The sequence below is a fragment of the Sapajus apella genome, unplaced genomic scaffold, assembly GCF_009761245.1.
Source record: "Sapajus apella isolate SASKATOON/1434 unplaced genomic scaffold, GSC_monkey_1.0 scaffold43, whole genome shotgun sequence".
In the NCBI taxonomy this organism is placed as follows: Eukaryota; Metazoa; Chordata; class Mammalia; order Primates; family Cebidae; genus Sapajus; species Sapajus apella.
Genome location: NW_022436983.1, coordinates 9,217,540 through 9,229,321, shown reverse-complemented (window position 1 = coordinate 9,229,321; position 11,782 = coordinate 9,217,540). Strand labels below are relative to the sequence as shown.

Sequence of the window (11,782 nt, the reverse complement as noted above, 5' to 3'; positions counted from 1 at the left end):
TTCAGGCCAGATGTGGAGGCTCACACCAGTAATCCTAGCACTTTGGGAGACCGAGGTGGGCAGATCATGAGGTCAAGGGATCGAGACCATCCTGGCCAACATGGTGAAACCTCATCTCTACTAAAAATACAAAAATTAGCTGGGCGTGATGGTGGGCACCTGTAATCCCAGCTACTCAGGAGGCTGAGGCAGGATAATGACTTGAACCTGGGAGGTGGAGGTGCAGCGAGCAGAGATTGCACCACTGCACTCCAGCCTGGCAACAGAGCAAGACTCCATCTCAAAAAAAAAAAAAAAAAAGAGAGATACAGCATTCAGAGGAAGTGTTCATTTTTAGAGGATCATATGGGAGAATGAAGCCTGGCAGTGATTTCTTTTCTAATAAAGCTATAGACTCCATGAAAACTATAGGAATTCCTGGCCTTAAATAATTTATTACTTGCCAATGTAGCTCAAGATTTAAATTATTCAGGATCCAAGTGGCTTAAAGAAATACTAACTTAGTAAATGTCCCATCACTGATTTTCACCCTTCACAAAGCTGCCAGAGACAACTTGCTTTGACATTTGAATGGACCACTCTTGGAAATTGTCCGAACTCAAACTCAGAACCATTGGTGGTTCTGCCCTGAAAAATAAAGAGTATGCTCTCTAACTGGCTGGTATGAGCCAGCCTGGGGACCACTTTACACCGGAGCTCAGCACGCTCAGGTGCTGACTGCCAGTGTGACCCCGTTACTCCTGAAACAGCTGTAAGTTAAGAGCGAAAACAATGAAGATGAGACATCAAAATATAGGCCAGAAGTGGAAAGTAAGCGTTCTGCAAAATGGAAGTCTAGAATAAGTCTTGGCTCACTTGCTACAAAAGATGACTTGAAGATAGAGCACTTTTGGGGTAACAGTGTTCAAAATGCAATTGTTGAGAAATCTGAAGTTCCTTGATACAAAGACATGTCTGGTATTTTACTAAAGAGACACTATTAGAGTGAAGAGGTTCCTTGAGCCTGACTCATAGCAGGTGGGAATAATTTCTCTTCAGTTTAACATCTACTGGCTTTATAGCAGCTTATCTCTACATTCAGAGAACAAGATTACAAGTTATGGCTCCTAATATCCATACCCTAAAATCGATAGAGGCAGAAAGGCATCTGAAAACATACATGTCAACGGCTCAAAGTCATCACAGTACTTCTTGCTGTGCAGACCCTCCCCTGGCCACCAGCAGCGCTGGGGCGGCAGATGCGATGCTCACAGCATGTCTCAAAGCTGCATCGCTTCAGCCACTGCCCAGCCTCCCTTTCCTTTTCTTGAGAACTCACATGCAGAATGCCCGCTCACTCCTTTCCTTTTCAAACCATGGCCAACAAACTGTTGTTGAGGGGATACCCCCCAAAATATACTTTTAGCCAATTACTCCCAGAACAACCAGTAAATGTGAGATTGCTTGGAAAGGGGTCTCTTTCCAGATGCGGGGCTAGAAGCTGCTGTGGTTTGTTCAGGGTTAAGAGCATGCGCCATGGCAGCAGCATAGCCGGGCCGGGGCTGGGGAAGGGGCCAATGGCCCGGCCTGCATGACAGGCTCAGGAGGGTCCGCCAGATGCCGTTTGCAGGGTGGAGCCCTGTGTTTCTCCAAGACACAGGACACAGGGTGGGGTGAGCATGGGACCGGGATGAGAAAGAAGAGGGGATGAGCAGTCTATTTTCAATGGTGTGGCATTCAGTGAGGAAAAATAAAACCCAGAGGAAAAGATTTTGATCTAGGGAATTCAAACTTGTGGTGTTTTTCATTCCTAGGTTAGAATAGGACAAAGGAAAGATTCTTCTAGCCATGGTTCTAGAAGAGCAATCTAAAATCTATACTCTGTTCATTATGGTAGTTTGAGTCCTAAAAATACCTGTTCACAGGGGCATGTTAAAAAGTCTGAAGAGTTCAAATCCCTTTTGAAAATCTTCTCAGTCTAGTTCAGGCCACGATGGGATATAAAACCTCTGTAAGGAGCCCTCCAGCAGGCGTTCCATCCACAAGGAGAGCTTGCTCAACTTTCCTTTGATGGGCCTGGATCCAAGGCCACAGGCAGGTTTCCCTCGAGATTCACCCAGGTGGAGGGAAGAGTCAAGATCGCTGCATGACCCCATGGCTTCCTCCTCTTCAACTGTTTTTTGGGGCTTGAAGAGGCAGAAGTATTTCTTGTGGCCATTCAGGGCTAGTACATAACCAGTGTAGTCACGTTCCATGAAATGCTTATCATATTGGTTTGGGATCGGGGCTGCATCTTGAGCAAATTCTAATAAGTATTCTAGCCATTCTCTGTGTTTATCTAGACTCAGGAAGGAGAAGTGTAGGCAGCTGCTCCTGTAGGAAGAGGAGAATGAGGACTCAGGGTATTTCCTGACACATTTAATTGCTGAGAAAATAAATACCCCAGTGAAACTTAAAATCATAGGAAAATGCTTTGTGTCGGGTGGGGCCTGAACACAGAGAAACAAAGGCTTTCTGCGGGAGCCAGCGCCTCTCCAGCAGCTGCGACAACTTCAATCACCCATTCCCCCATCCCTTGCTCGGTGGAACTTACATTGGTCTTCTGGAAAACACACTAGGGCTAGAGAACAGTCAGTTTGCTGAAAGGGCTCAGAGAATAACACTGAGTTCAAGCTTTTCTGTCCAGAACCAACAGAACGCGAAGTGAAGTGGGAAAAGAGGTCCCTGTCTCAGTGGCTCTGATGTCTGGATTGGAAAGGTCACATCCAGCATCTTGCCACACAAATAAAGCCCGATAAGACCAAAGAGAAAAGTGTGCAATTTCAGTGCACCTGCCCCTCTCACACACATATATACATACATGCATACACACACACATGCTTACCCAGTAAATGTGTAGACCTCCAAAGCAAATTTCTGCAGTAGGCTGGTCTTGGTAGAATTTGACAGGATGAGGACCACATTCATGTGGCCTGGCCTCAGGCGTACCAAGTTACTGGTGTATGTTACATCTGTGAGTTCAGTTACCTCCACAAAGCCTTTTTTAGGAACCTTGCTGTGGAGAAATATTGAGGAGTTAAGATGCTGTCAGGATAGGGGAAAGCCATTATTTTGAAAAGGAACAAGTGAAAGAAAATGCTACATTCTAGCCAGACTAGGTATGTTATTCACTTTGAGCCTAACACATTGGTAGGATGGGGATGGCCTGACTTGGTAATCCCTGACCTATAAACAGCCTTTCTGTGCTGCTTTGCTTTTTCTTTTTGAGACATGGTTTTACTCTGTTGTCCAGGCTTGAGTGCAGCAGCATGATCATGGCTCACTACAGCCTCGACCTCCTGGGCTCAAGTGATCCTCCTACCTCAGCCTCCCAAGTAGCTGGGACCACAGGTGCCTGCCACCACATCCAGCTAATTTTATAAATTTTGTGCAGAGACAGGGTCTTGCCATGTTGCCTAAGCTAGTCTCGAATCCTGGGCTCAAGCAATCCTCCCACCTTGGCCTCGTAGTGTTGGGATTACAGGTGTGAGCCACTGTGCCCAGCTTGATGCTGCTTTTCAGGTGCAGAAGTTGCTCTAGGACTGAATGAAGAAAACTATCACTCAGTCTGTGTTCTTCGTCTCAGAGACCCTGGCCTCTCGCTGCTGGATGTGCATGTGCGCTCAAGGCTGGTCATGTTCATTAACAGTTACAGGGACAAACCACGTCCTGTTTCTGGCTCACCTACCACTTGCCTGACATGCTTCTTTCCTTCTGCCTTCATTATGAAATCTAAGGCATCTAAACACCTAGAGGCTCTTAGTAAACACAAGTCACAGTGACTTTTCCTAGTATCCACACTTTACATGAAAGGAGTGCAGGAGAGTTCTTCTCTATACTGTATGTTCCAATGCTGTGTTATTAGACAACATGATCTGGGGGGTAGGTGCCAGGGAGGTAAGTTTGGTGTTTTGTTAGAGAAACCTGTTTTCTTTGGTGAAGCTTGGCTCAGTCTTCCCAGTCTTCTCTTGGGCTTCCTCTTTATCTGGAGGGCTTGACTCTCGCTCATCATTCGAATCACTAAAGTAAGAAAAAAGCAGTTTTACAAAAAACGTGTCAAGACCGAGCATGGAGGTGCAGTGAGAAACCACAGGACATTTACCTGAAAGCCTGAACGATGACTGTGCCAAAGAGGATGAAGAGGGCAGAGAAGATCAGGGACAGCAGAGGCATCATTTCCCGCCTAAAACCAAATTGGCGAACTGTTAGCTCAAGTTAAACTTTCTTCTCTCTAGCTCAAAAACAGAGAAAAATCCCAAACCAGAAATTATTCACACCAATAAATTCTTACTAATTTCAGGCAAACAGAGCTTTTCCTGGTGGGGGGTGGCGGTGGAGGAAAAGGTAGAGATTGTTTGCTCAGTGCTCTAATTCACAGATAGCTTAGTCTAAAAGTTTGATTTTATAGCTCAGTATAATAGTCTATGCTTGGTCAGGCGCAGTGGCTCACGTCTGTAATCCCAGCACTTTAGGAGGCCTAAGCAGGCAGATAACCTGAGGGTGGGAGTTCGAGATCAGCCTGACCAACATGGAGAAACCCTGTTTCTACTTAAAAAAAATTACAAAATTAGCTGGGTGTGGTGGCGCAAGCCTGTAATACCAGCTACTCAGGAGGCTGAGGCAGGAGAATCATTTGAACCCGGGAGACAGAGGTTGCAATGAGCTGAGATCACACCAATGCACTCCAGCCTCGGCAACAAGAGCAAAACTCCATCTCAGGAAAAAAAAAAAAAAAAAAGGCTATGTTTAATAAATTCTGCATAAGGAAACAATAAAAGGAGTAATAAAGGATTTAAGGTACAAATATGGAAGAATTCTCTGATAATGTGGAATTATTTCAACTTTACTGATTTTCTTTCTGGCCAGAGTAATTCAGATGTAGCCCAGAAGGGTGGAGTAGGGAGACAAAATTGATCTTGCAAGATTTCATCTAGGACTGGTGTTCTGAAATTTTATGCACCCACCAACATTCATCAAAGGCCTGAGACTTTTCAGGTGCTGTGTTGGGTGCCAGGAATCACAAACATGAATGAGATGTGGTTCTGCCTTCAGGGGCTCATGAGCTTATCAGTGGGTGGCAGTGGGTCTCCCTCTGCGGGTTATTTCACTCATGCCTTTTACATCTATACACTGGACTCCATGTGTGTCAGGCCCTGTGCCAGGCACCACAGGTTCCCTGATGAAGAGACAGTCCCAGGCTCTGCTGCCCAGAATGGTAGCCATAGTTGATCCTTTCCCGGCCAGTGAGAAAGCATCAGTCAGCCAATATAAAAAAAGGGAAGTGGCTGGGCATGGTGGCTCATGCCTATAATCCCAGCACTTTGGGAGGCTGAGGCAGGCAGATCACCTGAGGTTGGGAGTTCGAGACCAGCCTGACCAATGTGGAGAAACTCCATGTCTACTAAAAATACAAAATTAGCCAGGCACGGTGGTGCAAGCCTGTAATCCCAGCTACCTGGGAAGCTAAGGCAGGAGAATCGCTTGAACCCGGGAGGTGGAGGTTGCAGTGAGCCGAGAGAGCGCCATTGCACTCTAGTCTGGGCAACAAGAGCAAAACTCCGTCTCAAAAAAAAAAAAAACAAAACTGTAAACATTCTTCTACTTGCCCCATCAAGTGTACATTGAAATTTAATAATGATGAACTCTTTTCAAAAGAAAAACAGTGACACAGTATTAACAGAGAAAAAGAAATTCAACCTAGCAATATCCCTACCAGTTGTTGTGAACTACGCTATCCCAGCAGTCTGAGATGTAGTCAGAAGCAGAGTAGAGCCACCGAAGGAAAAAAACCTACATAGACAGAAAATGGATGATGGTCAGGACTGAACCCCAAAGGCAGAGTCCCTCTACCCTGCAACACAGTGCTGATGCTGGACCTCTGCTCAGAGCAGAAATCTGTCACCAGCATTGTGCGCTCATGAACCCTCCTGGTGTCCCACCATTCCCAGCCTCGATGCTCACAGGAGCAAGTTCATCGGTCAGGTCGGGAAGCACTGCTTCAGAGGACAGAAGGGCTGGATCTTTACGCAGCTGGTCGAGATAACCCAAGAGGATGAATTTATCACTCTCACTCCCAGTCCAAGGGTCTGCTAGGGTTTTATACACCACCCTTCCCGCTGTGTTGCGCCTTTCTAAGATAGACACCTGGAAGAAAAGGAGAGAAAAACCATCAGAAGTTTCAAAAGCATGATTAAGTTACAGTTGTTTGTTTTTTGAGATGGAGTTTCACTCTTGTCTTCCAGGCTGGAGTGCAGTGGCATGATCTCGGCTCACTGGAACCTCCGCCTCCCAGGTTCAAGCAAGTCTCCTTCCCCAGCCTCCCTAGTTGCTGGGATTACAGGTGTGCACCATCATGCCCAGCTAATTTTTGTATTTTTAGTAGAGATGGGGTTACATCATGTTGGCCAGGCTGCTCTCAAACTCCTGAATTCAGGTAATTCACTCGCCTTGGCCTCCCAAAGTGCTGGAATTGTAGGCGTGAGCCATCACGCCTATAATCATGTTTTTTTTATGGAGGATGAAAAAAAGGACCCAGTGAAGTCAGCAATAAAATTAAACACAAATATTGATGATTCTAAAATATTTGCAACAGACCTAAATCTTTCTTACAAAAGAAGTAACTCTTTTTTGTTTTGAGACAGTCTCACCCTGTCACCCAGGCTACAGTGCAGTGGTATCATCTTGACTCACTGAAACTTCTGCCTCCTGGGTTCAAGCAATTATCGTGCCTCAGCCTCCTGAGTAGCTGGGACTACAGGCATGCACCATCACACTGGCTAATTTTTGTATTTTTAGTAGAGATGGGTTTTCACCATATTGATTAGGCTGGTCTTGAACTCCTAGCCTTAAGTGATTCACTCACCTCGGCCGCCCAAAGTGCTGGGGTTGTGTGAGCTACCATGCTCGGCCCAAGAAACAACTTTTATGGTGACTTTACTAAGCTTCTGTTAAAAGTTAAAGCTCCTTTTTTCTCAATAGATTTTGTTCCATAATCTTTGACTTATTAAGGGAAACCTTTTGTTTTTAGAGAGATTTTCCAATGATTGCCAAAATGATGGAAAAGTCAAAAGATAATTTCTTATTTCTGTAGGGAGTGATGACAATGGTGGGGAAAGGCAGGAGAGATCAACCAGGAGAAAGTGAAAGAGGCAGACAGAGGCAGAATTTTCTAGAGCACACTACTGGTGGCCTAAAGATTTGTAAAATCTAGGATCTAGGATGCTGCAAGACCAGACTTGCCATAGTGAAAAACTGGTGAAAAGGACTGGTGACCTTTAACATTTACTGGTAGAAAAGATGCTTTTTGTGGAGGTCTGAGGCTGACATACAGAATGTATACGGACCAGGTCAGAAATTGTTTTAAGAGTAGGCTTTCGGCTGCGGGCGGTGACTCATGTAATCCCAGCACTTTGGGAGGCTGAGGCGGGTGGACTGCTTGAGCTCAGGAGTTTGAGACCAACCTGGGCAACATGGCGAAATCTTATCTCTACAAAAAATACAAAAAATTAGTCAGATGTGGTGGTGTATGCCTGTAGTCCCAGCTATTTGGGAGGCTGAGGTGATGAGGATCACTTGGGCCTGGGAGGTTGAGACAACAGTGAGCTGAGATCATGTCACTATACCCCCAGCTTGGGAGACAGAGTGAGACCCTGTCTCAGAAGAAAAAAAAGAAAAGAAAAAGAAGGCAGGGCGCAGTGGCTGACGCCTGTAATCCCAGCACTTTGGGAAGCCAAGGCGGGCGGATCACGAGGTCAAGAGATGGAGACCATCCTGGCCAACATGGTGAACCTCATCTCTACTAAAAGTACAAAAAATTAGCCAGGCGTGGTGGTGCGTGCCTGTAGTCCCAGCTACTTGGGAGGCTGCGGCAGGAGAATGGCTTGAAACCGGAAAATGGAAGTTGCAGTGAGCCGAGATTGCACCACTGCACGCCAGCCTGGCGACAGAGCGAGGTTCTGTCTCAAAAAAAAAAAAAAAAAAAAAAAAAAAAGAAAAAAAAGAGTAGGTTTGAAAATAGCCTTCAGAGTTCCAGATTTCCTAGAATCTGTATTCAACACTCCCAAGGTAGAAGGAACCAGAGCCAAGTGCCACGTGCATGTGAAGAGCCTGGGATGAGGAGAGACTCTGGCTCACCGCTGATTTCCCTTGAAACACCTCACTGTCTGGTAGTAAGGTGTTGGCAAACTCCTGCTGCCGATTGCTGTAGACATGCACAAATCTCACTGTGTCTTGTGTGTTTGCCAGGGCAAAGGACAGGAAAGCCTCAAAGGGTTTGCTCAACTTGGTAGTCTCGGCAGTCAGTAAAACCACACAGTACCTGCACAACAACAAAAAGAGAAAGCTTTATAACCAACCCCTGATGGCAGGGCCAGCACTTATAATGGCAAGTGAAGGTGAAGAGGAGCTCATCATACAGAAGTGAATACACTGTGCCCAATGAAAGCTGACATCTCTACTAAGGGAAGATTTCCAAGCCATTAACAAAGTGTTTCTTTTCCCAATCTGTGATGTTTTTCCCAAACCAAACTTCCTTACCACATTTAGGAATTTTAAAATTTTATATATAACATATGAAATTATATACAATTTTGTTTCTATTGCCCAGGCTGGTCTTGAACTCCTGCCCTCAAGCAATCCTCATACCCCAGGTTCCCAAAGTGTTGGGATTACAGGTATGAGCCACTGTGCCTGGAAGGAATTTCTTTTAAGGGATTGGTCACTGAATCTCTGATGTAGTAGGACCTTCTATTTTTTGAGGTGGAGTCTTGCTCTGTTGCCCAGGCTGGAGTGCAGTGGTGCGATCTCAGCTCATTCTAACTCTGCCTCCTGAGTTAAAATGACTCTGCTTCAGCCTCCCAAGTAGCTGGGATTACAGGCATGTACCACCTCACCCAGATGGTTTTTGTATTTTTAGTAGAGACGGATTTTCACTATGTTGGCCAGGCTGGTCTTGAACTCCTGGCCTCAAGTGATCCACCCCACCTTGGCCCCACAAGTGCTGGGATTCTAGGGGTGTGAGCCACTGCTCCTAAGTCAGCAGGGCCTTTTAGAAACTGTTTGTCCTAGTTCTTTCACTACAGGGAGGGCTGGTCAAATCTCTCTCAGGCCAGAGTCCACTGAGCATCATTCTGAAGGGCTTCTTTTGCAAAGTTCCAATGGAAAGTTTAGCTATTCATTCTCCCAGAAATATTTACTGAGCACTTAGTATATGCCAGGTAAGACAGACAATATTCTTGCCCTCATGGAGCTTATATTCCAGTGGGGAAGACAGAAAACAAATAAAAACAGATATATCATGACAGATATTAACAAATGCTATTTTTCTAAAAAAAGATGAAGAACAGAGAGAGGCCAGAGAGGGTGAAAGTCACTATCTATCAGACAGGTTGGTCAGGGAAATGCCAACTGAGAAGGTGACATTGTCATGAGAGGAAATGGGGTCAGAGCATCCCAGGCAGAGAGAACTCCCAAGTGCAAAGACCCCAGGATAGAGAGTGACTGGATCTGATTTGCACTTTATTTTTTTTTTTTTTGAGACGGAGTCTCACTCTGTTGCCCAGGCTGGAGCGCAATGGCACAATCTCAGCTCACTGAAACCTCCACCTCCCGTGTTCAAGGCAGGATTCTCCTGTCTCAGCCTCCTGAGTAGCTGGGATTACCGGTATGTGCCACTGTGCCTGGCTAATTTTTGTATTTTTAGTAGAGATGGGGAGACGGGGTTTCACCATCTTGGCCAGGCTGGTCTCGAACTCCTCACTTCATAATCCACCCACCTTGGCCTCCCAAAGTGCTGGGATTACAGGTGTGAGCCACTGTGCCTGGCCCTGATTTGCACTTTCAAAGATCACTGGCTCATGTCTGGACACCTGCCTGGAGGGTACAAGAGTGGAACGGAGCAGAGAGACTAGTTGGAAGGCTGCAGGGGGTCTCACTGGGAGATGATGGTGGCTTGTTCCAGGGTAATGATTAAAAAAAAAATTTAAGGCTGGGCATGGTGGCTCATGCCTGTAATCCCAGCACTTTGGGAGGCCAAGGCAGGTGGATCACCTGAGGTCGGGAGTTCAAGACCAGCCTAACCAACATGGAGAAACCCAGTCTCTATTAAAAATTAGATGCGCATGGTGGCGCAAGCCTGTAATCCCAGCTACTCAAGAGGCTGAGGCAGCAGAATCGCTTGAACCCAGGAGGCAGAGGTTGCAGTTAGCCGAGATTGCGCCATTGCACTCTAGCCTGGGCAACAACAGGGAAACTCCGTCTCAAAAAAAAATTTTTTTTTTTTAAAGTGAGAAGTATGTGGATTTGGGATATTTTTTGAAGGCTGCGTAAACAATCCTTACAGTCAAGGATATTCTTTTTTTATATTTAAGTCCTTTTTTTCTTCGCTCTTAAGACTATAAAGGAATCTGCAGAGCCAAGAAACACAGGGAAATTATTTATGTTTCATATTTTCAAATAACATGATTGATACATTTTCCTTCTATATCCAGATACCTTTTACAGATTAAAACAGCCCTAAATTTAAAGCCACTGACTCATTCACCTGAGAAGATATGATGAATATATTCCTTGAATTTCTAGACTTTTAAGATACTTGGTATAGTAACTCTTCATGCTTTATTGAATGCATGTAACTTAGCCTTCCTGATTCCCACTAATCCATTTTCTCAGTACTCTATACTTCTGTACTGTTTAATCATTATCCTTGCTCCTTCCCAAGACCTTTGAAGACTCACCCTGAGTGGAATGCTCTGGTGGGGATAATAGCTCTTCCATATGCCATGCTTCTGTAAAGTGACCCAGTCACTCCTGGACTCCTGGCTAAACTGTGCTTATCCTTCAGGTCTGAGCTGAGGTGGTATGTCTTTTTTTTTTTTTTTTTGAGATGGAGTTTCGCTCTTGTTACCCAGGCTGGAGTGCAATGGCGCGATCTCGGCTCACCGCAACCTCCGTCTCCTGGGTTCAGGCAATTCTCCTGCCTCAGCCTCCTGAGTAGCTGGGATTACAGGCACACGCCACAATGCCCAGCTAATTTTTTGTATTTTTAGTAGAGACGGGGTTTCACCATGTTGACCAGGATGGTCTCGATCTCTTGACCTTGTGATCCACCCGCCTCGGCCTCCCAAAGTGCTGGGATTACAGGCTTGAGCCACCGCGCCCGGCCTGAGGTGTTATGTCTTACGGAAATCTTCTCTGACCACTAGGACAGGTTGGCACATCCAACAATTTGGTGCTAAGGTGCCCTGGACTAGTACATCCCATTACCATCATAGTTACTAATCAGTATTTGTGAAATGAAGAATAAGTTCTCTCTGTTACAAGGCAGATGTCCAGTTACCATATGGTAAAATGCAACATAATCCTTCTATTGTAATGACAAGCAGAGGCAAAGCCTTGAGTCCTTACTTTCTCTGTCGGTGAGACCGTTTCACAGGGCAGAGTTCATGGAACAACTTCTGGCTGGTGAGCCTGGCTGCCAACAGATACTTGTTTTGGGCGATAAAGTCATCAATGATTTGCTTCTTCATACCTCGGGCCTAGAGAAAAACCAAGAAGCAGCTAGATTTTATGCAGTGTTCTCAATGCAAGTAGATGGGCTTTACTTACCAGCTTAATAAAAATGTGGCTGGCCTTGACTAAAGTAATATAACCAAACAAGACAGAGCTGTTTGAGCAAATAAACATGTCATCTATTTCAGCCATGCAGGGCTGAAAGCAAGGATGTAGCTATTTCAGGTCAAAGGGAAAATCAAGTACACTTCCCACT

At 45.5% G+C, this 11,782-nt stretch overlaps 1 protein-coding gene across 3 annotated transcripts in view; it reads right to left on the bottom strand.

The window, feature by feature from the left end:
• Positions 1–379: 379 nt before the first annotated feature.
• Positions 380–11,782, bottom strand: part of DNAJC16 (DnaJ heat shock protein family (Hsp40) member C16) — a 38,298-nt gene continuing 26,895 nt past the window's right edge. For all 3 annotated transcript variants that reach the window (XM_032300486.1, XM_032300485.1, XM_032300487.1), the window contains 8 exons: positions 11,422–11,552; positions 8,152–8,335; positions 5,980–6,162; positions 5,732–5,808; positions 4,121–4,201; positions 3,943–4,038; positions 2,864–3,037; positions 380–2,352 (listed from right to left, as the gene is read on the bottom strand). In XM_032300486.1, coding sequence (XP_032156377.1) covers positions 1,953–2,352; positions 2,864–3,037; positions 3,943–4,038; positions 4,121–4,201; positions 5,732–5,808; positions 5,980–6,162; positions 8,152–8,335; positions 11,422–11,552 — 1,326 coding nt within the window. In that variant the 3' untranslated portion in view covers positions 380–1,952. The remainder of the gene's footprint in view (positions 2,353–2,863; positions 3,038–3,942; positions 4,039–4,120; positions 4,202–5,731; positions 5,809–5,979; positions 6,163–8,151; positions 8,336–11,421; positions 11,553–11,782) is intronic.